Below are 25,835 nucleotides of genomic sequence, written 5' to 3'. Positions count from 1 at the left end.
AAGTATGATTCAGCTTATTATATCGCGCATGTGTGGCAGAATGCCACTATTGTTCTCTGACATATATAAAGCCCATGCGGTCCCCTGGGGAGCAGAAGAAAAGCAGAAGAAGCACACTCCCCGCAATAAAAGCGTGCTCCCCGCAATAAGGTGGGTGCCTGCCATTTCATTCTCATGTTCGCTCCTCGTGCGTTCTTTCAACTGAGCGTCTCGCCATCAAAACCTTCCCTTCTTGATCAGCTCTGTGCTTGACACCTTCAGCCTCAGACCTCATATTTTGATGATTCAAAAAAACAGATTGTGTTGGATTTTGCCTTAGCAGGTCTTTGCTCATGGACTCAGTTCAGACCTCTCCTTCTCTACAAAGAGGCCAGAATAGGCACCTGTCTTTTCTACCGCTGCACATATGATATCTAACGTGATAACTCTCTGTTTATCTTCAGTCTCCTCCATTAGACTATGAGTTCTTTGAGGGTGGGACCTGTATAATATTAATATTCGAAATTCAAGTCTGCCAATAGTGTCCTACATATTAAAAGTTCAATTAATGCTTTTCGCTACTAAATTAGAGAAAGTTGCTTGCAGCAAGTGTCTAAGGAATGTCCTTAAGGTACCTAGATGGCTGCTGAAAACAGGGAGGTAGAAATTTTCAGTTTTGTCCTCATGAAAAATGGGCAAGTAGGGACTCGATGAATCTAAATTTATAAGTGATTCCAATGAGAAGAAGTACCACACTCACCTGAGGCTCAAAGCGAGGTGTTTGTTTTTCTTTGGCTGCCTTTTCTTTCTCAGATGACCTTTCTTTGCCTTTCCTTGTTTTGGCTGTTCCTGATGATTTTTGTCCCTCACTAACTGTATGGGAATCTGGGCTTCCCAAGGGAACTAATTCCTCATGTTTCTCTCCGTGAGCTAGAGAGACGTAACAATGGAAAACGATGAGTCATAACGTAACAGTAAAATTGTGTCATGTAGAAACCAAGAAAGTGTGCCAAAAAAAAAAAAATAGTTTAAGGTGTTTGAAATTTTTTTAACAAACAAACAGAACTTTTACAAAAATCTGTGTGACTCCCTTTTATAAAATTTATATACCATAAATAATTCACATACCATAAACTCACCATTGAGATATATAAATCAGTGGGTTTTTGTATATTCGGGCTATGTAACCATCCTGTCTAATTAATTTCTAATCTAGATGATTTCAATTCATTTTCTTCCCTACTTTTCTTGACTAGTATCGCTAGTATAATATTGAGTTGATTAACCTCTGCTTTAACATTTATTACGCCCTTCTGCTTACTTTGAGCTTCATTTTTTCTTTTTCTAGTTTTCTAGTTATTTATTTATTTTTTTTAATGTGGAAGCTTAAGGTATTGATTTGAGATCATTCTTCCTTTTAAGTGTAGGCATTTATAGCTGTAAGTTGCCCTTTTAGCCTTGGTCTTATAGCATTTCATAAATTTGGGTTTTTTTCCCATTTATGTCTAAGTATTTTATAATTTCTCTATTTGTCCATTTTATTTCCTCATGTGGATAAAAGTTATTATCTAGTGTTCTTTTGTTTCAGCTTGAAGGACTTTCTTTAGCATTTCTCATAAGGCAGGACTTTTAGTGACAAGTTTGCTCAGTATTTGTTTTTCTGGATATAAGACTTTCAAAGACATTCGGTTCCATTCTACTCTTTCCCATGGCTGCCAACCTGCACCAGGAATACAGGCTATGTTTCCAAGGCTACTGCTGAGCTAGAGACCAGGAGATGGGACGGGGGCAAGTTAAAATGCCATAGAACTCACTGTTCTAAAAGAGATTTGGCTATTTTTTAAAATAAATTTTTAATTTCCAGAGTTCTGAAAAAGTTGATTCCGACTATTTCTGCCTGTTTTTTTTTGGTTTTTATGGAGGAGATAATCTTCGGAGTTCTTACTCTGCCATTTCCACAGTGGTCCTCCTGGATTTGTTTTCTCATTTGAACCTTCTGAGTTATCTCTGCATGCTATTTGTCTGGGGAAGAGTTCTGAGAGTTTAGAGAGTTCAGTAGTCCACATCTCTCACAGTTGCCTGGGGACGTTGTTGCAAAAGCATGAATTATAAGAAGCTCTGTGGAGGTGGGTGGGATTCCAGTCTAAGTAGCTCAGCTCTTGAGTGTGATGAGTAGAACAAATTAAAAAAAAAAAAAAAAAAAGGGCTGATTTAACTTGTGAACAGGAAAGCAAGTAAATAAACAAAACAAAACAAAACAGAGAGGAGAGACCACAGCAGAAATATAAGGTTATTAAAAATGAGAGGAAGAATAAGACATAAGGGTAGAAATTAAGGGCTATAGAAGTTGAAACATGAGAAGAAAAAGAAATGAAGGCGCAGATTTTTATAGGAAGCCACACAGTAAAATCACATTTCATCAGAAACTCAGGATAAAAGGTAAGGAGAGGCTTCAGAAAATACATTTTCTCCTTATTTATTTATTTATTTTTTGGTGGGGAGGCGCGTATCCTTTGCCAACCAAACTTGAAGGCTGCAGAATGTACAGGAATGGGGGGCCCAAGTATTTCAGCACTTTTTCCCTCCAGGCTCCTCATGCTGCCTCTGTCACTTACAGATGGCACAGCACCAGCCCATCTTCCTAAGTCCAATATCAGATAACTGGGCTATGACCAATCTCAGTGGCCACAGCCACCACCTAAGATTCTTCCCCTAGTAAAATTCAGGTCCCAGAAATCTCAACGCTAGCAAAGTCAAGAGTTAACCATAATTGAGTGCTCCCTTTGTGGTCAGGGCTAGATAAAAGAGCCTCGTAAAAACTGAGGTCGAACTCATTCTTTTCACCTTGCGCTGCCAGATAACTCTCTTACCAGTAATGCTATGCTTCCTTTAACTCAGTGATATAAAATGTAGTTCTTGAAACCCAAACTCCAGAGATTCTAACTCCTTGGTCTGATATGGGCCCAGGAATACATGGCTTTAAAAACTATCTCATGTGGTTCTGATTCAAGTGGTTTGAGGACCATTTGAGGAATCGTTGAAAAAGAGATTTCTGAGTACCACTCCTAACATTTTGGATTTGGTAGGTCTGGAGTGGAGCCCCCAAATTTTCACTCTGACAAGTTTCCAGGTGCTGCTGAGGCTACTTAAGGACCACACTTAGAAAACCACTGCTGTAAATTAAGAAGGTTTGATTACCTTTTACCGACATAAGGGTTTTGCTTTATGTTCCGTTAATTCTTTCTGACAACTAAATATTCAAGTAGCAGGAAGGCAAATAATATTTTTGAATCTCTACTATGTTTCCTTCTCTTTTAATTCTCAAAGTATCCATAGGGCAGGTTCAGAGAGGTTCTATAATGTGCTCAGGTTCTCTCAACTGATACGAGTTGAATCGGCATTCAAATACAAGTTCAAAGGATATGTCAGTCTGTTTCAAAGTGAGAGTTTTGTAAATCACCCCATTAGCAAAGTAAATTACTAATTGTAAAGAATCCAGATCTTATAGTTTACTTGGTGCCGCTTATTAGCTACTTTTAAATTAGGGGCAAATTATTTTTCATGCCTGCAAAGCACTATAGCACCATGATTTTACAAGTGGGCAGCTTGCCTTTCTGCCAACAATCCCAGCTGCTGAGAAGTGTTATTCTAGGGGAAATCTTTTGGTCAGATCACCAAACGACTTGGAAGTGAATCCTGGATCAGTGACTAGATAGGTTAATTTTGGCAGGTTTATCACATTTTTGAGTTCAAATTTCCTTTGTGTAATCAAGAAACTAACACCATGCCCACAGGTGTACTGACTAAAATAATCAATAATAGATCATTAAAAATAGGATCATACCTAGTATATTAGACCCTTGGTTTTTAAGATGTTAACAAATATGTGCAATGGAATCTCAAGCTGCCCCATTAGGTATTTCTGAAGCTCTCTTATTACCCATAGGTCTCGGTGTCTGAATCATACATTTAAGTGTATTGGTTCCATTCAAATTACCACGGTTGAATATTCAAGTTCACATATGTGAATGCCTGCTACAATGTCAGGCACACAATTGGCGTTCACTGTCCTCTTCCCTTGCATTATTAATATATAGAATAAAATAATTTCCATGTTCTCTGATAGCATCTGGTATGGTAACCTTTTCTCCCATAACTTACACATTCTCCAAAGGCCAGAATGTCATTATATACTTCATCTTAATTTCTGATTTCACCTAATATAACTCTGAAATCAGCATGTACTCCTTACCAGTTGGTTTAACTTTAGTATGTAAAGCTTTATAGAGGATCTGCATATGTTGGGAGCGTATATATCAGTAAGATGCAAGAATAAATAACTTACTGACTCAAAAATTATGAAAAATGTGACCCCCTACACTGTATATTTATGTAATTAGAAAATTTGTAGAGGAAATGAGCATTGGGATAAACTCTTACAGAGAGGAAATGATCAGGGAGGATCTACTGATAAAATGAACTTGAAGAGCTCTTTAGCATTATGCCTTTAGGTATCTTCTTACATTATCTTACACATATTCAGAATACAGTAGATATAAATCTTCAGTGAATATTAAAATATAAATATTACAGAAAGATCATTTTGATTTTATTATTAAAGTTCAGTGCTTAGATTTATATATCCAGGAACTAAAAACTAGTTGGGATTTATCAATATAACTTCTAAACTAGAATATTTGTTAAAGACAAAATATACATTTATCTACTACAATTATATTTGGTAAATATATGTATTTCTGTATATATATGTATATATTTCTGTGTGTATATATATGTAAATATATATATAGATATATTTACATATATATATATAAAAATCATTTGTTTCTTCAAAGACCTTGAATTGAGAATGATAAACAAGTTTATGTGTTTTTGAAGATAGATTAAAACTTCAAAAGTGCAGGCCAGCAACATAAAAATGCAACATATTGGCAAAAAGACTTTAAAATGACAACACCATTATTATATAAGAGAAGATAATATCACTAAATATAGTACTACCAGTTCAAGACCCTCCAATTTCTATTTCCATAAGCAATTTTTACTAAAACTTAGGTTTTGAAATGTAACTAAAGATGGCACTGTTGCTTCATATTAACCAGAGGCTGAGCTTTCTAAAAACTCATGTTTATAACAAAAATATACTAAGTTGTACATAGCTGTATTTTAGGTCTTACTTTTTATCATAGATTGTAAAGATGTAAATTTTTGAAAAAAATTAAATTATATATTTTACTTTTCATAGAAATTAACTGTTGAATTTAAATGAGTAAATGGAACAACATTTCCATTGACTTTGGGATATACATAAAATTTTAAATAAGGTCACCAGTATACCAATGAATAAAAACACTTGACCAATTTCTTCTTGATACAAAGTATTTATAATTGAAAAACAAGCTGTTATAATTAAAAGAAATTAGCAACTTAATTTTTCTAAAATATACCCTTAAAATTAAAGCTTGTATGTTCTTAGTTATAAATACAGTTGGCTCGTAGAAGTTTGCATATTGATATGTTTTAATTTAAACAAATCAGCTACCTAAAAATTTATATTTATAAACATATTAGAGACTGATTATTCCAAATTTAAAAGCTGGTTAACTTTCAAAAAGACTGGCCAACATCTTCTTTCAAATAGAAAATTATTCCAGTTGATTTTAAATAAAATTGGAATCTGAATTTCTTTGCTTGCCGCTTTTAGCAACAAATGTATTATGCAATGCAAAGTTTAATTTAATTTTAGCAGCTGATCATTCATGCATAAAATTGTCAAATGTAATGTCAAAAAAAGACATATAATTATTCCTGAAGACTTATTTTCTAGTCGAAATATATAATAATGATAATACTTTTTATTGAGTGCTACTAGGTTCTAGGAACTATCATACATACATACATACATATGTATATAAAATCTTGAACTTTCACAGCAACTTAAAAAAATAGGGATTATTATTCTAACATCACAGGTGACAAATTATCCAGGTTCAGGTAGCCAAACCTTGGGGAATTTAGTTGCTATGCTGTATTTCTCCATTTAATACTAACTTTCTTTTAAAAGCTCAATTCATATTATTAATTTTATACCATTATCTAACTCTATGTTTTTACACTATTTTATTTTATGAATTATACTATTGTGTTTATTTCAGATATTAATATTTTTCTTTTGTTTCTCTCTAGGATTTTAACATTTATTCATTAATATCCCTAAATGTATTAACTATGATACTTTGTTATAGTGGCTTGTTTACTGGAAATCCATCTATTTTGAATAACTCGAAGTTGAGAAATTTAACAGATCTTAAGGAAAGACATAATAAAATCATTTATATAAACTTTTATGTTCACTAAAGAAATATGGATAGCTCCCTAGATAGGTTAATTTTGGCAGGTTTACCATATTTCTTCGATAAATAAGGTCATTTATCGAAGACACGATCTGAAATTGGTTCCACCATAAATTATTTTTCTACTTCCAAGGCAAAGGTTCATTGTGCAAATTATTTTATACCTCTGCCCCATTTCAAAGTGTCATTTCTTCTTTTGCTACTATTCCCAATTTACATAATTTTACATAATTCACACAATTTACATATGCTGAAAACAAATTTCTAATTATTAAAGAAAATATTCACAGAAAATTGAAAATATTCATTTGACTACATTTAATGGTATTTTAAGATATTCTGCACCTTTTTAGACATTAGAAGTTTACTTTTGAGAGCTGGGAAGAAAGCGATTCATTCGCCATTCTAATAGTATTGTAGTAGTGTAGCAATACAAAATTCTAATAGTATCGTGGTTTTTTTTCCTGAAAAGCTTAAATATTATTGCAAATATTTCCTCCTCTGTCACTGCGTGTTTATGTACCACCTTGGAGCATTGTTCAGAAACAAGTTTTCAGAAAAAGTCTCCAATGGAATTTAGTAAAATTGCTTCCAAGTTTAGTAAATATGAATTGTTCATGTGCATTTAGGAATGTGTGTTCTATAAATTTCTCAGGTAATCATCAAGTAATTTTGACTAACCAACCAAAATGTGTTTAATCTAGGCCTAAATAATAATATACTTTTGGTTCTTATAAACCAAGCTAATAAAGATTTTGAAACATTTCATCTAATAACAGAACAGGAAATGTCATAGATATAAATACATATTATAAGCAATAATATTTTAATGATTACATGACAAATTTACTACTAAATGTTTACATAAAATATAAAATGCATAAATAATATTTTGAGTGACATACCTTTGCTATCGTTTTTTTCCAAGTCTTTTAGCACTTGAACAAACATCAGTTGACTTTCGGTGAGAGGCCAACTGTTGTGCAATACTAAACACTGTATAATATACTTATAAACCTGTGAAATAAAATACAATATTTAAGCAAAATCAATAAGAATAAAAATAATATGTGCCTAAGTATTATTTTAGACATTTAATAAACTCGTATTTTTCATAATTTAATTAAACATTATCACATATTCTCTAAAATTCTGTAACACCAGTCTATAAAAGTTTATCCTCATATCCCCGTCAATACCTGCCATTACATATTCTAGCATTTATAATTTTTATACTCATATTTATTTTACTTTTGTTTCTCATCAGTTTTGGAGTTAGGATAACATTAATCTCTGAGAAAAGATTGGAAAGTTTATACTGTTTTTCTATTTTCTAGAATAGCTTACTCCTTGCAAGTCTGTTAGAGCTTTCCTGTAAAGCCAAATGGGCCTATGGCTTTTTGGAAAGGTGAGACTTTATCAATTTAGTTTCACTACTACTACTACTACTACTACTACTTCCTCCTCCTCCTCCTCCTCCTCCTCCTCCTCCTCCTCCTCCTCCTCCTTTTCCTCCTCCTCCTCCTCCTCCTCCTCCTCCTCTTCTTCTTCTTCTTCTTCTTCTTATTATTATTATTATTATTATTATCTTTATTTTCTATTGCATAGGGAGGCAACTTTGTCATTCCTCTCCTTACCCCCAGAACTTATTATGTTTTTTTACCTAAGTTTTAAGTTTGCTAGCATAGAGTTGTGTATAACGCTAATTAAAAAAAAAAAAAAAAACCTGTTATTTGGAGTTGTACTGCAACCCAATTTATTTGTTTTATATTTGACTTATTTATATTTCCTTTCTTAACTGGTCTTAAAAGAGACATGTCTACTTTTTTGTTCTTAAAAATCTTAGGGCTTATGAACTTCCTAAATTTTGTTCCTCATTGTTATTAATCTTTTTCTTCTTTTTTCTTTTATCCTTTTGCTCTTTTTCTAATTTTTTGTTTAACTAGCTTAGCTTATTTTTCTTTTTATCATTCATGCTTCCTCATGAATTAATTTAAAAGTCAACATTCCACTGAATGCCACTTTAGATGTGGCTTACAAATTGGTTTATAGTTTTTTATTGTTTTGAGTCCTTTGTATTTAATAATTTTTTGATGTTCTTCTTAACTAGAGGATTATTTAGTATATTTTATTTTGTTTCCGCATTTATCAGATTTTAGGCCATTTATTAATTTCTATATTCTTGAATTTTGTTCAGAACTATATAATACAATTTGGTTTTTATGAGATTTCTTGTGTGAGCTATGAAAAAATATGTTTTCTATTTATTAGGTGAAGTGTTCTATATAGATATCTAAAGGATTAAGCTTATAACTAAAATTTTCAAATTCTATCATATTTTATTTTTCAGCTTGATCTATCGGTTTCTATCAGTGTGTGTTAAAATAAATAATTAATTGTTAACTTATTTTTCTTTTTAGTTCTAATAGTTTTCCTTTTTATTTATTGAGTCTGGGCAGTTAGGTGTTTATCTGTTTGGTATGGCCACATTTACTTGTTTTATTCTTCCTTTTATTTTTATGTTGGACCCTGTTTATATTTAATTTTTTTCTTTTTAATTGATTAGTAATCATTTTGTATTTACTGTAATTGCTTCCTTATGAGAACTTATTTCTGGCATTTTATTTGATTAATTTTTTATTTATTTTCTAATGGATATGTCGTTTTTTTCTGTTGCTTTAAATTATATGCATTCTTTTTATTTCTTTAAGACATACAAATCAGTTTTTATTATGTGTGACCCTTCTCAAAGTTAGATAGCCTTTTATAACTCATATGTAACATAAAATCATTACATCTACATTAGATTTGCCACATGTTTAAAAATCTTGGCACAGAGAAACTGTTCAATAATCTCCAATTCTTCAATTCCAGTTATGCATTAATGGCATTGCATATAGGAAGCATTATACATTGACAATTTTAGGAAAAGAATTATTGCAATTTATATTAGATTTTTAGTAGTAGTAATAGTGAATAATTCTTTTAAATGTAAATTTACCTGCTGTGGTGTACTAGCATTTTCTTCCAAGGTGGTCACATTGATAGCTTCCTCTTCCACTATAGGCTGACCGATGTCTATTATTGCACTCCCAGGTCTACCCTTAAAGGATCTCGGAGTAATCTGGGTAGATTTCTTTTTATTGTACAATTCTTGCTCTTTCTTGGGTGTGGGATGAGTTAAAAGGATTTGCTTGCTAGCTGAATAGAAAAAAATATATTATGATTAAGTTAAAATATGTAAAATGCATAGTTGTTACTGACTGTTATTTAGTTATATACCTTTATAAGATGCTCAAAGGAGCATGTTGATTTGTTTTATTTTAAGGGAATGAAAACCACATCACTGGCTTCTTGGACATATTTTGGCTTTAAAGAAACTCATTATAGTGGTATGTGCCAGACCATATGTATCATCTGAGCAAGCACTGATTGCTAAAAGAATACACAATAATTCAAAAATTTCTCATTCATTCTGTGCCACTCAAATGACACTAAACAAAGACCACACAATACGAGCTCCTCGGTGTTTAATAGTATGTGTGTATATGTTATCACATTTATAAAAAGAACTTTCATTTTAATTTTTAATTTCTACATTTATTATTATTTCACAATTAATGATATTATACATACCAGTGGGAGGGATAAAAACAGAAATGTGCTGTGAGTTTATTAATTAATTTATTAAATGTGTATCGGAGAAACGTAAGTGAATGACAGAGGGAAATTCCAAATTCAATCATGATAATAATGGGCATTGGATTTGTTCTCATACCATAAAAAATGATAAAATTAGACAAAATGAATAAAGCATCTGTGCAGCTGTTGGGCAAATAGACAACTCAGGACTGTGATGCTTGAAGGGAGGGGAACATACAAGATGATCTTTCCACTTCCCCAGATTTCTGCTTGAGAGAACCTTTTCGACTGTGCCACAGGGAAGCTGAGTTCAAACAGTGAACAGCAGTGTTTTCATGTTCAAGAAGCAAAGACTGGAGTTTAGAGCCTTTGAAACAACTAAAATTTGTGAGGCAGGGTACCAGGGAGGAGGCACCTGAACAGAAAAGGAGCCCGAAAACATGCACAAGGATCCACTTGAGTCTTTAGTTGAATTTGAAACTTCATTTGTATAAATACCTAATCATGCCAGGCAGACAACTACTAGGAGGTTATAAACATATTAAAGATTCTGAAAGTTGCATAGTGTTGACAAACAATGGAGTTCTGCCAAAATGAAGGAAATTTAATGAACTCACAGGGCATTCATCTGAGACTCCAGAAAGGCTCTTCTTTAAGGATAGAGCTACCCTAGCCCTAGAATAATGGACACTGTAGCTAGACCTGACTTAAGAAAGCTTAGAGCCAAGTCTTAATAGGAGTAAGATAAATTATAAATACGTTGTCTGCCAGAACAAAATTCGACTCTCTCGATGAAGAAAGCATAATCTAGACTCTTAACAATGTAGCAAGTACAACATACAGCACACAATCAATATGATATATAAAGAAGCAGGAAATGTGACCATAACTTGAGGAAAAAGTCAATAAAAATAACTGTATAGCCAACACAGTTGTTGGACTTAGCAAGCAAGAACTTTAAAATAGCTATTAAAAATGGGTTTAAGGATTTAAGAGAAAAGAGCAACATAAAAAAAGAACAAATGGTGGCTATAAACAGAAAAATGAAATATATAAAAAAACAAAATGAAATTCTAGATCTGACTATATCTGAAATGAGACATTCCTGGATGGACTTATAAAGCACACTGTTAAATTCACAAGAAGAGATGACTAAACTTGAAGATAAGCAATAGAAATGATCTGAATAGAAGAAGAAAATGAAGAAAAAATTAAACAGAGGCTAAGTGACCTCTGTTTAGTGAGTGGAACATGGAGAATCAGAAATCTCATACTTTGTAAAATGATACATTATCTTTGATAAAGTTTTTAGCAATATATCGATCAAACCATGACACATCAATTCAACTCCCAAGCAAGAGAAATAAAAACTTATGTCCAAAAAAATAAAAAATAAAAAGACTTATATAAGCAAGCATGTCTCTAGAAGCTTTAGTAACGAAATCCTAAAACTGGGATAAACTCATATGTCTAGAAGAAGAAAAGATAAGCAAAAACTATCCATACAATGAAATAATACTCTGCAACATAAACAGGAAAAGATTAGTAACAATATAGATGTATCCTAAAACATGATGCTGAGCAAGAAATACCAGTGCCAAGATATTTGCGTGCTCTCAATTTCATGAAGTTCTAGAAAAGGTGAAACTAGTCTATTGTGATGGAAATGTGAATAGTGGTTGCCTTTTAGGGGTTGGGGAATTAAATGGAAATGGCCTAAGAGATCTTTCTTGGTAACAGAAATGTTCTATATCTTTTCAGGGGTGTAAGTCACACTAATGTATGCACTTGTCAAAACTCATTGACTTGTGCGTGCTTTTTGCTGTATATAAATTATACTTCAATAAAAATTAAAAGTAAATGACACAAAGTGCTTATCCTTGGGAAGTAGTTTTTTCATTACTTCTTTTAGATATTTAGTCATTCATTCATAACCCATTCTTTAACAAAAATATTTAAAACATGAAAAAGGAAAATTTTCCTTAATATATTAAGTTATATATTAATTTTCCTTAATATATAAGATGTATAAAATATGCTTAAACTTCTCTAATGAGAAGTGAAATATAAATTAATACCTTCAGCATTCAGATTGACAAAAGTCAAGAAATATGATAACACTGTTATTCAGGGGAGTTTGGATAAAAGAAGGTAAATTTACACAAACTTAATTAAGGCCAATTTGACATCACAGAATTGCTGTTACAATTAATTCTAATGAAACATTAAAATGATCACAAAGCACTATCAGTAGAAGATTGGTTATATTAATTATGATATATTATCAACAAAATTGAGCCTTATACAAGAAATTAGATATTTTATTATTTCTAGTCCATAGTACTCCTTCAAACATTTATTTGCCTAGACTGAAAATGTAGTAAATTACTAATTTTAATTACCTCTTCAACATGAGTACTGCTGTAAGATTTTAATTCTGAAAATTTAATCAGATATACAGACATTCTTTAAAATTTCCATGAGATAATATAGAATCTAAAGAGGGCCTGTATTTAAGACTTTGTTACTGGCTCATTTCAGAGCCTTTTGCATCTGTGCAATGGAGTTAATTTCTTCTTTAGTACCATAAAATTTTTTCATACAGATTACCATAACCTGACATACCCTGTTCCATTACAAATATAGCATGTGCGCGCGTGTGCGCGCACACACACTCACTCTCTCTCTCTCTCTCTCTCTCTCTCTCTCTCTCTCCCCCCTCATTTTGCATGTATTTTTGGTGGGGCTATTTCAGAAATACATATAGTAAAGATTTAATAAATGAATATGTTTTCAAGAGAAGCTACCGAAAATTAGAAAGAAAAAGAAATTTCAGTGTCTGTTTATATAATTCACAAACACAAATTAATAACATCCCTTTAAAAATAACATTCTGTTTGAAATCTTAAAAAAAATCTAATTCACATTAACAACTTTATTAATCTCCAGGAATAAATTGTTCAATAGTTTCTGTGAAACCTAAATGAAGTCATGAACAAATAGAAAGAAATAGCATTTGCTTGTATAAAAATTAAATATTACAAAGATGTCAATTCTCCTTCAATTAATTAATCTATATATTCAACTATGGGAGGTGAACATACAGTGTAAATATACATATATGTCTTACTGTTAAAATGTACAGCTGAAACTCATTGGATTTTGTTAACCAATGTCACCATATATTTAAAAAATCTATATATTCAAGAAAATCTAAAGGAAAATGATGAATTTTTGAATGGTTTGTGGGAAATTTGAAAAAATCTATTAAAATTCATCTAAAAATGCAAATATGAAAATAGAAATAGCTTGTAAAAGAACAATCATAGATGATGGCTCTAATTTTGGATCAATTTTTGAATGTGTTTTAATTATCCATTTTTCTGTCTCTTTCTTTGCCATAAGTAAACACATAAGATGAAGCATTCATGTATGACTATCTCGCAAATAGTAATTTTTGAAGTGAAATAACGATAAGCTAAATGACAAATAATAAACGATGTCTGCCTCTATAAATTTAAATGAAAAGATTTGGAGAGGAATGTTGGCAGTAAGTAGTTATTTAATAGAAAACACGAGCCCCTAAATAGCATAGGAGAGTTGCACATAAGTGCCTGCTAAAGTCCTGGAGTTAAGGTATCCCCACGTGAAACAGTGAAACCCATGTAAAATGAATTAGCGTGGAGAAAAGAAAGCCACCTTAAAGTGTAGGAGCAGCATTCAGATTAGCAAAACTTAACAGTACTCAAATGATTTTAACATACATGAAGAAAAAAGTGTAAATGGAATGCAGGCAGGTTTGATGGAAACACCTCAAAGTAGTATTGTGAACTGAGTGCTGACAATGACCCAGGGGACAGTCAGGGATGAAAGACAAATGATGGAATAAAAGGAGCCATAATCAAAGGACCTGAATATAAGACCTGAAACAATAAAATGCAGGGAAGAAAACATAGGAACCAAACTCAAGGACCTTGGTCTTAAAGAGGATTTTATGAATTTGACTTCAAAGGAAAGGAAAGGAAAAGCAAAAATAAATGAATGGGACTACATCAAACTGGAAAGCTTCTACTTAGCAAAAGAAATCATCAACAAGGTAAAAAGACAACCATCTCAATGGGAAAATATATTCGCAAGCAATGCCTCCGATAAGGGCCTAATATCCAAAATATATAAAGAACTCATACGACCCGATAACAACAAAAAAAACAAATGATCCAATCAAAAAATGGGCAGAGGACTTGAACAGACATTTCTCCCTAGAGGACATACAAATGGCCAACAAACATATGAAAAGATGCTCAACATCACTAGCTATTAGGGAAATCCAAATCAAAACCACAGTGACATACCATCTCACACCTGTTAGAATAGCTATAATCGACAGGACAAACAATAAATGTCAGAGAGAATGTGGAGAAAAAGGAATCCTTATACACTGCTGGTGGGACTGAAAATTGGTACCAGCACTATGGAAAACAATATGGAGATTCCTCAAAAAACTAAGAATTGATCTACCATATGATCTAGCAATCCCACTGCTGGGTATTTATCCCAAAGACTTGAAAACTCATAACCGAAAAGATGTTCATAGCAGCATTATTCACAGTGGCCAGGACATGGAAGCAACCGAAGTGTCCTATGATAGATAATTGGCTAACGAAGCTGCGGCACATATATACAATGGAATATTACGCAGTCATAAGAAGAGATGAAATACTGCCATTTGCAACAACATGGATGGACCTCGAGATAATCATGCTAAGCAAAATAAGCCAGACTGAAAAAGTTGAAAATCACATGGTATCACTTATATGTAGGATATAAATCTAAAAGCAACAAATGAACAGGACAAACAGAGACTTAGGGACATGGACAATGGACTAGTGGTTACCAGAGGGTACGGGGTAGGGGAGGAGTGGGGAGGTAGATGGGATAAAGGGGGTCAAATATCGGGGGTAGGGGAAGGGTGAAGGGGGTAAAGGGAATCAAATATATGGCAGCTGAAGGAAATTGGACTTTGGGTGGTAATCACATAATAGAATATATGGATATCAAACTATAATGTACACCTGAAAATTATATAATTGTATTAACCAATGTTACCCCAATAAACTTAAAAAAAAAAAAGGAGACATAATCAAAAGAACTGCTTAATATGCACCTTGACCCACGCCCGGCCTTACTAATATGATACAGAGCATGTTCCACGCCCCCACATCTACAGCACTACAGTTGCGCCCTAAGAGTGTCATCACAGTATGGCGTCTTCTCAGTTCTCTGTGCCTCCAAGTTCTTATTAGAAATTCATATTAGAAAGGCGCGTCTCTGGGCTATGACAACTCACACACTGTTTCCAGGGTTAATAAGAAAGAAATAAGAGTGGTGCTTTGGGTGTACCTATTTTGAAAGAGAAAAAAAAAAAAACAATACAAATACGAGACAGAAGATAGATTAAAAGACAGTCTTTTTTAATGACTTGTGTTTGTACACTTAAGAAAATGAAGATGAACACTGCCGGGAGTTCAGGAAGAGCGCCACCAAATGGTTATGTGAAGGTCAACCAGAAGATATCGATTACAAAACAAAACATGACAGAGGAATTCAGAAACAGCATATTTATCAAAATTAATACAAATGGATTACATTACTCTCTTTTAGAGACTAGAATCTTGGCTTGAGTAGGAATACTATCCATTTGTTAGAGAAAGACTGAAAGACTAAATGGATGAACACAAATGAACAGGCAAATGATAAACAAAAGAATCAAAGCTGATTTAGTCAACCTATTCATATTGAAGAAAGCCTGATTTACATTCATTTAAAAAATACAACATGTCAAAAAATATAAAGCAATTGTGGAACGTCATGCAACTAGCAACATAGCATAGAAATGTGTAAAACTAAAAATAATATACATAAATATTTAATATTTTACAATGGAAGTAGGAAATCTTAACATGGCTTTCTCAGAAATTTACACATCAGTAAGATGAAATGTGACAATCTGGAAATTTTTAAATATCACAATTAGCAAATTTTATTTTTATTAAGGAGAGTGTGAGTGAATTTAGACATCAAACTATTTACCTCCAAAATAAAGCATACGTGTGCTTTATAAACCTCAGTTCAGCACTAACCAAAACTGATTTGAATCGAGCCACAGGAAAAATATTAATCAAATCCCCTAACAAAATAAATAAACCACACTCTCTAACTCTGCGAAACTTAATTAGAAAATAATACAAAAGGCTAGCCAAAACAATTTTATTATCTGGAAGTTGCAAAAATTTATAAATCTTCAAAGTCGAAGAGAAAGTCAAAATTAAATCATAGATCATGACCAGGTATAACACAACATATAAAATAGGTGTAGCTTCCTACAAAATGTAACATATAAAGCTAAATGTAGAAAAATGTATATCATTAATTATGTTTATTTAAAAACAAGACTTAAAACATGAACTAAACTTTCAATTGGTGAAGGTAGAAAAAACATTAGATTAAATTTAAAAATTAGAGGAAAAGTTTTATATGATAACTATGATTTGATAAAATAAATTACAAATATAAAGAAGCCATTAGGCTTGATTAATGAATCCAAGAATTCAATCTAATAAAAATGGGAAATCTCTTAAACTTGATCAAGAATATATTTTTAAAAACACAAATAAATAATAATATTTAAAAATGATTATGCAAACATATTAAGAAGAAATTATAAAAGGTTAAAAGAATCTTGTACACAGATATATGCAAATGCATTTGAAATACTAGATGAAACTATCACTTAAATAAAAATATATAATATAAACATGAAAAAAGTTTGGTAAAAATAACTATTGGAATTATTAAAAGGGTAATTTAAAACAATGAAAAACTTATTCCCTGAAAATATCAGACTTAGATAGTTTTGAGGTCAGACCTAATAAACTTTAAAAAACACAAATGATTCCTGTAGTATTTAAATGGCTTCCAAATTAATTTCAAGAATTTGTCATAATTCTAACTTGAAAGTAGTATATAGTATATACACAGAGAGAAAAATACCCACAGTTATTGATATAATCTAACAAACTAAATAAAATAGTATATTCTAAATAGAGGAATGTATTAAAACACCATAAGCAGATAGGTTTTATTCCAAGAAGAATCCCAAATTAAAAATTAATTTACAAAGTTAGAGGGGTAAAATTTGATGATTTCTAAAACCACAAAAAAAAAATTATAAAGTTCCAAACTCATTCCATATTAAAATCCTTATCTATCACTAAAAAAAGCTTTCTTAAACTTTATAAAGGGGAATTAATTGAAGTCATCAACAAATATATTACTTAATGGTAAATGCTATAAGATTCCCTATTTAAAAAAAGAAAATATATCATAATCACTCTTTTTAAGTTTAGAGATGCCAATCAATGCCACAAATAAGCAGAAAGTTATAGTTTTAAAAAGAAATACCAATGATTAAATTAGGTAAAATCCAAGTTTTATTTAAAATGCAAATCTAAAAATGAATAATAGAGGCCAAAAAACTAAAATATTAACTTTTTTTCTTGGTAGCAAGATTACAAGAGATTTCTTATTCTTTTGTTTATAATATTCTATTTTTCCAAATTTTCTACGTAAGGCTGGTGTTATTTTATAGTCAGAATCAAGTTACTGAAATAACTGAATATATATATATATCTCACAATATCACTCATTCATTTTTTTAGAAATGATTTTATTTTATTAATAGTTCTTGTGACTATTATATTGAAAATAAGTTCAAAGTTTCTGTTAATTTTAATAAGTACAATATTTTCTATGAGTAATGAATTGAAAATAAAAGTAAAAATTTCTTTCAAACTAATCAAAAAATTTTCTTATTCAGAAATCTAAGAAGGTAAATGTAATAAGAAAGTCTTCAACAAACAAACCTATTGATCTTCAGACTAATTTGACCAAAAATATGCAACAGTTTTTAAGCATTTTATTGTATTGAAATTTACAAATTTAAATGTTTACTTGCTACTTTCTCTTAAAGTAAACATTTTGAAACTCACAGAAACATAAATATCTATTTATGAATCTAAATAACCAATTTTAAAAAGCCACACTTACACTGGGAGCTCAAAGCTTTTTCGAAATTCCCCAAGAAGTTAAATGCTGGAATTATAGCTTGGCCTTTCCCAGTTGCGCAAACGATAGTCTCTTCATTTTCTAGGATCTGTAGCTTGATGAATACATCTGGTTTTGACGTGCGTACTTGTACTGTAACAGGATGTGGTAATGCAACTTTAACTGAATACCTATAATGAAAAAACATTTGAGTAGATAACCAAGTATATCGGTCTTTCCCTTAAGTCGGTAAAGAAAACTATAATTTGTTGATCCGATAATCTAAAAGTAAAACCACTTTGCAAGGTCAACGAAAATCCTGGAAATATTAATGCTACTATACACTTTGGTGAAATCCCTAATATGCTATGGCAAAATAAAATGAATATAGGACATTTATTATCATCAAATCCCAAATAGGAAATGTAACTTTTTGTTTAGTTATGATAAGCACTCACTTATAAAACTTGATGGATATGCAAACTATTGCCACACCAAACCTTCCCATTTCATGCTCCTCTCCATTCGGACAAAAAGCATAACTGGCAAAAGCACTAATTCTCAAAGCTTCACTGTTAGCAATATTTCTTTTGATTTGCAAAATACAGAGAATCAAAGGAAGAACTCACCACCTGCTCTCCCTGTAATGTCTAAGTAAGCACACTTACTTTCCAACAGTTCCCCAAGTCAAACCCCAGGGGTCTCAATCAACCAAGGCTGTCCATTTTATTTCCTCGATATCTTAAAATCCTTTCTCTTCTCTCTAGATCCACTGTCACTGCTTGTTATGGGCTAAATTGTGTCCTTCCAAAAAGCTCTGTTAAAGTCCTAACTCTTCACATTGTCACTTTATTGTAGATAGGGTCTTTCAGAGGTAATCAAGTCAAAACGAGATCATTAGGGTGGGCCTTAATCCAATAAAACTGGAATCTTTATGAGAAAGGAAAAATTGGAAACAAGTAGATACAGGGAGGATGCCACATGAAATCCAAAGAGTGGGGTGATAAAGGTAAAGAACGTCAAAGATTATCAGAATTATACAGACGCTAGGAGAAAAAGCATGAAATAATGCCTTAACAACCTTCAGTAGAAATCAATCCTGCTGACACTCTGCACTCACATTTCTAGTTTCCAGAACTTGTGAAATGATACATTTCTGTTAAGTCACATACTTCACCAGTTTGTGGGACTTCATTACGGCATCCCCAGCAAACTAATACACTGCCTGACTTTGGGGGCCATTATGACACACCTGGGCTATTTCTAAGCTTCTGCCTGGCTGGTTTGCCAGTCTCAGGTTATGCTCCCATCACCTAGTCAACACACTGCAGTCTTTTGAGTGACCTTTTTTGTTTTCATATTCCATATCTTTTGTGATGAAATATAATTTCATAAGAATATGGTTGTAACATTTTTTTTCTCTTCTTTGAAATTCTATTTAAAGTTTTTCAATTCATGCTTTGTAGACACAATTTTCTCACATAAATCTATTAATGCCATTTTTCTTACAACCCTTCAAAGTGTCTCATTGCCTCTAAGGTAAAATCTAAATCTCTTGCCTTATGAGGCCTTTCAGGAAAGCGCCCTGCCAATCTCGCCAGCGTTACCACTTGCCAAAGTACCCTAGAACCCCACTTGGCAAGCAAAGCAAATGCCTTTAGTCCCCTGAAAAGGTCATGTGCCCTTTAATTTATGACTTTCACATATGCTCGGCAAGCAGCTCCCTCCTCACCTTCTCCATCACCTTGAGAGCTCTAGGACCAACTTCTAGGACTAATTTAGGTAAATACCACTTCTTAGTCTGTTAGTGACTCTGCATGTCGTACAAAGGTTTCCTATCACAATATTTAAAATATTTTATCACTATTCTTATTTTCAGTTACTGGTATGTTTTCTTCCTTCTTTCCTACTTTTTCTTGCTTTCTTTCTAATAGGCAATAAAAGAATATATTATAAGAGGCAGATAGATTGAAAAGAGAATTTTCACCCCTTCTATGGACCTCTTCATGTGTTTTCTTTCAGTATTTTCTCAAAACTTTTACTTACATATGAAATATACTAAAAAATAAAAATGTAAAAAAACATACTTGGAAATATACTGTATATATTGTTCTATAATTTATTTTCATTGCTGATTATTTCTTATTTCAAAAATGTATATATATTTTTAAAAGGAAAAAAATTTTAAGTACAAATAAATAAGAATTATAGGGAAAAATCAGCCAGAGTACAATAAATTATTTGTTTATATATTGTCAAAAAAGTTAGATTTTCCTTTCAAAAATCAATTTATTAATATGTATGGAGCTAAAATTCGATGTGTCATATACTTGGAAAGAATAAAGGAGTAGAAATATAACCAGGACTAACCAATTATATTCAGAAATTTAAGCACAAAGGATTTGACCATTGAAAATCATCATTATAGTGATAGATTTTGCTAGTGGAGAAATGGAGACAAGATATTCCAAGACAAGAGGAAAGGCATGAGCAAAACAAAATCGCACGGCACATGTATCAGGAGATGGAGCTTAGTTCCATCAGGGGAATGCACCGATGTTTGGTGGCTGGGCAAGACTTTATTCTACAGCCAATGGAAACTTGTCAAAGATTTCAAAGAGGGGAAGTCACATGTTTAAATGTATCATACATAGTAAAGGATGGATAGGTAAGTGAAAGACTATAATGGAGTCATGGATTCCAGAAACGGTATTTCTATAGACAAAATAAAATGAGGCCCTGAAGTAGTGGAGGCGCACTGAAAACAGAAAGGAGGGCATGGAGATGAGAAGGATGTCAGAATTAGAATCAAAAGGACTGATTAATGAAAGAGAGCGGAGCCCATAATGAGGCTATTCATGAGAGGATATAGATAAGCACGGAAAGAAGGTCAAAGATGAAGCAGAACAAGACAGAAGGACTGAGGAAAGAGTATCATGAAGGATGTTTAATACAAGCCGAATACAATGAGGATTAAGAAAGTATCATTAGCATTACATGCAACCACACATGCTTGATTCTACGTAACACTTACATAATCACTTTACTCCCTAAATCGTTTCTAAGAGAGTGTCGAAACTGAAATTCAGAACCGACTCAGAATTTTACTACGGCATTTATTATTTTTAATAATATATTTAAAATATTTAATACAATAAAAATTTAAACATTTTAAAAGGAATGCATCTGTCATATACTTCTACCTGAATAAAATATTCTTATCATTGGGTATGTAGTAATCTCTGATTTCCTTTACGACAAAGGTGTTGCTTGGAAAGTCTCGAGAGAGGCATGGGAGTGGATTATAAGAACCAATGAGGCGCAGTTTCCACCGTGAGGATGACACATATGTGTCACCAGTATATGCTTCGGCCACAAATGTGTACCCTTTCTGTAAGAAAGAAGAATTACACAGAAATTACATTGTTGCTTGTCTCTTCAGTGTACAATGTATGGTTTCAATGTATTAAAATGCTTTATCATCTTGATATACATTAAGATCCCAAGATCTTTTGATAAAGATCAGATCACTAGCATTATGTTTTGAAATCCCTCTGAGAAAGTGCCACCTTAAATGTTTTCAGAGAAAATGAATAACTAACGCTTTTGTCATGTGGTCCCCTTAGCTGTAAAATACTGCACTTAACTGTAGTAGATGATTACTATATTTTCTTCTGATTCTTTTAACAATTCCTAAAGCAGGTTTTTATCACTGCATCATCCTGAAGTAGTCCAATAGCTTCCTACTTAATTTCCCTGTCTTCCCAGAATTGTCTTTCTAAATACAAGTTGAGAAAGGCAGAAGAGTTTATGGAAATGTAATTCCCTTAGCAGGTAAAGCTATCAGATTAATAGCAGATCTGGTTCCACAAAACCCAGATGTCAGTCTGGAGATGAGCTCTTTAGACTGGAGGAAAGAAGCAGGTAAGTGATAACGTCCTAGTGAGTAATAGCTTGAGTCAATATAATCGACTCAAGCCAGTGAAACAGGAGATGATGAAATACAAAGAAGCGTCATATTATACTGAGATATAAAAGCCCAAAGTAATTCTGAGTTTTTAATTCCAGACACTTTTATTTTATTTGCACAGATTGCAAGGACCTTGTCAGTTTACAATCCTTTGTTTTTCTTTTATTTTATTTTTTACGCCTACAGCACCTGGTCTTCCTAGGTGATCTCCCATCCAAGTACTAACCAAGACTGACTCTGCTTAGCTTCCGAGATCAGATGGGATGGGGCTTGACCGTAGGTGAAAAAGACACTTCTAATAAGGAAAAGACAGATTTGCATTCGAGTTGCTCTCAGAGGGAAAGGATGCGCTTTGATGTGTTTAGATTTCCAGAAACAAAAATTGTGAACACACAAGATAGAATGAACTTATAACATTGCAATAAATGTGTAGGAATATTAACCAGAATCCCAATACTCATAATGAGATGAGAACTGCAACATCAACAAAAACCTTTTAACATTATGTTTGGGGCAAGGAAAAAGGAAGATGATATCACATAAGCTAAAGTATTTAAATCTGCAAAGTGTAATAGATTTATTGCTATTTTCATCATTATTTGAGCTTGTGCTACTAATGCATTAAAGAAACAAAACAAAATCACATGACTCTATTTTGTGTTTGTCTAGGCTCAGAGAATTATTTTGAGAGCGAAAAACATATTTATAAAATGCTAGGATGGATATTAGTAAGTGAAAACCTAATGCTAAACCATTGATAGGATTCTAAGAGAGGACCTGGCTTATTATAAATAAATTATAGACTCTGAGTAAAATAGTAACATAATAAAGTACCCCATGCTGAGAAATGTTATAGATGAGTATTCCAAATCACAGTTTGTGGTTTTTGAAATATTATTTTAAAAAATACAGCAAACAATTCTGAATGAAAACTCTTTCAATGCTGTTTTTACTTATTTTTTAACCTTAGAACACTATTTTTTTTTTTTACATAAAATGAATTAATATCTTGAGGGACACTGGTTCTGTGGACATACATTGGAAAAATACTGACCTAAAATAGGCAGCATGTGTGTCAAAATGTCTTACAGGTGCCAAATGCTAATGAGATCATGAGATGCAAAACAATGGAGTATTGATCCTTCATACATTTAGCTGGATCGAAATGTCCTTTAAAGGCTGCATTCAGTTCTGAGAATCACAACTTAGATGGGATATAGATAATTTGGAGAAACATTCAAAGATCAGGAATCATTCAGAGAGGAAAATCATAGTGCAAAAGGAATCATTGAAGCTATTCTGCTATTCACATACTCTACCTTCTCTTTCTCTTTCTCTCGATGTTTTTTTTTTTTTTTTCTAAATGAGCTAAACTAAGAGGATAGGAGAGAAGAGTCATTAGAGAGAGGGAGTGGCTATGTTTATGTCAATCCTGAACTTGAAATTTAGAAATAATACTTAAATGGAGATAGAATGTTTTTCTACATATTGACTCAAAATGGAACACTAAGAGTGCCCCCAAAATTCAAGCTTAGTCTCAGGAGAGAGGTCTTCACTGGAGTTGGTAAACCAAACCCGAACAGACTAAGTATGCTCGAAGTAAATAAGTATCAGATTCTTATTTGGTTCCACTCAATATCCTTTAATGCTCCCTACCAAAATTAAGTGGCAATGACTAACATTAGTATACGCACCTAGTAAAGCAAAGAGCTCATTTCTAGAATATGATGACATTTCTAATTTTTCTGGAGTCTTCCCTTGAATGAAAGCATCTTTTCCATATGGATCTCTGGTTTTTTTTTTTTTTTTTAATTTCCAATTACAAATTAAGTAAATGTTTTTATTGAAAAGGAAATCTAGTTCTCAATTTTGTTGTGAACATAAAACTGCTCTAAAAAATAAAGTGTTATTTTAAAATACCTAAAATGACTCAAAGAACTATTAGATTTTTTTATGGAATCAATAAACTTTTTAAATTTTCCCTTCATTCCTATATATCAGTACTCATTAGATAGGTACATCTTAATTTGTACAAAATAATTCATAGAATCATAGGCTGACATGAAACACAGAAGTCAGTTATAACACTCAAAGAGAAAAATGAAGTTCAAAGCCATACAGCAAAAGCATGGAAAATCACAGCTAAAATAGATCACCTGATTTCCAGTGCATGAATACACTATTTTGTCATGCTTCCTTGTCAGAAGAATGACCAAAAACATAAAGATGTGACTCAAATAAATAGAGAGGCAACATGATTTGAGTGAACATCAGAGATTGGAGTCTATCATTCAGAAGAAGTAATGTGTCAAGTCCTCCTATCCTTGGAAAGACTCTATAGCCTTAGAAAAGTCTGGGGGTGGTAGGGGATGAGTGATTGTGTAATCGCAGTCTTCTGAATATTTAGGAATAGAATAAAAACCTAGAGGGAAACAGACAACGAGCTGATTTGGTTTCGGGGTAGGACTAAATGAGCTTTATAGTTCTATTTCCATTTTTTAATAGTTCTATTTGCATCATTTTTTAATTTTAATAATGAGAATTTTTGATGCTTTCCTTTTGTCTTATTTTCTTCAGAGAGTAGAAAAAAGGAGGGCTGAGAGGTGAATGTTCTAGCACTCACATTAAGTACTTCCTCTCATCCAGTAAATAAAACTTCTATAGAAAAGACCAGGTCCTTATTCCTCTGTTAAATAGATTAAAAGCGCAACTGCTCTACCTTCTTCTGACACCTCTACAAAGCGCTGGCCTCTCACTACCATTCTATCATATGGAAAGAATACATTTTACACCTACCTTGTTCTTGGTATAAAAATAAGGCACCACTTTTTGGAACACCTTGGGCACTTGTTCCATTGTATCATTATTGACAACATGGAGCACACAGATTGGGAGTGTGGTATATACTTTGGGAACCAAAATCATATCTTGATGAACCAAAAATGTTTCTCTGTAATTACAAAAGCATGAGCTTTTCCTTGACGTGAATCGTAAAGAAAGTTTGAAATTAGGTTTGATGCTAAGAAATAAAAACATCAGTTTAAATTTCCAAATAAACAAGATATGCATATTGCTTTTCTTTAAAAATTATTATTAACATATTATTTTGTCATGAAATACAAATTTTGTAATTTGTGACTTTTACCAAATTTGCTATTGCTTAGAAATAAATATCTTTCTATACTGAAAGCACATCAATTTATTATACTATGGTTATCATACTCGTAAAAAAGTCTAATTAACTTCATATTCTTCATCTTTTGTTTAAGAAAACATGAATTAGAATTTCTATAATATCTTATTTATGCATAGCAGATGCGAAAGAAATTTTAACTGAATTGTAAAAGCAACCTAAAAGTTCATACTTTTACTACTATCATAAGTAAAACTCCACACATGAACTTTGTATGCCATTTAAATATGACATCACTTGCCAATATATGATAGCCTCACCTGAATACTATGAACCAACTATTTGGTGGTTGGTCTGGATAAGTCACAGAATAGTCAGCAAAAGCAATCTTGGTTTCTTCATCTTGATAGCATGGATAAACTTCCATGGACTTGCACTTGCTTTTAAACATTAGTCTGGAAATATAAAATTTAAAATAAATTCTATTTACAAAAAAAATAGGCAAAAATTAGCATAAAATATTGTGGTCCACTGTGGGCTGGGTTGAGTTCTTGAATAAAAGGGTGCTTGGGGATCTCGGTGCATGAACCAAGGTAGGGAGACCATTCCAGGTCGATGATGACTCTCAAAAGTG

General features: G+C 32.3%; 1 protein-coding gene across 4 annotated transcripts in view; it reads right to left on the bottom strand.

Annotated features, from left to right (window-relative positions):
- The window catches only part of ADGB (androglobin), a 118,095-nt gene that overhangs the window by 24,525 nt on the left and 67,735 nt on the right, over window positions 1-25,835 (bottom strand). For all 4 annotated transcript variants that reach the window (XM_016160280.2, XM_036222436.1, XM_036222431.1 and 1 more), the window contains 7 exons: window positions 25,522-25,656; window positions 24,865-25,018; window positions 21,302-21,489; window positions 18,102-18,289; window positions 9,355-9,554; window positions 7,259-7,370; window positions 740-909 (listed from right to left, as the gene is read on the bottom strand). In XM_016160280.2, the coding sequence (XP_016015766.2) occupies window positions 740-909; window positions 7,259-7,370; window positions 9,355-9,554; window positions 18,102-18,289; window positions 21,302-21,489; window positions 24,865-25,018; window positions 25,522-25,656 (1,147 nt within the window). The remainder of the gene's footprint in view (window positions 1-739; window positions 910-7,258; window positions 7,371-9,354; window positions 9,555-18,101; window positions 18,290-21,301; window positions 21,490-24,864; window positions 25,019-25,521; window positions 25,657-25,835) is intronic.

The sequence above is a fragment of the Rousettus aegyptiacus genome, unplaced genomic scaffold (genome assembly GCF_014176215.1).
Source record: "Rousettus aegyptiacus isolate mRouAeg1 unplaced genomic scaffold, mRouAeg1.p scaffold_m13_p_1, whole genome shotgun sequence".
Lineage (NCBI taxonomy): Eukaryota > Metazoa > Chordata > Mammalia > Chiroptera > Pteropodidae > Rousettus > Rousettus aegyptiacus.
The sequence above is the reverse complement of the archived record's forward strand: the minus strand, read 5'-3'. Positions and strand labels throughout refer to the sequence as shown.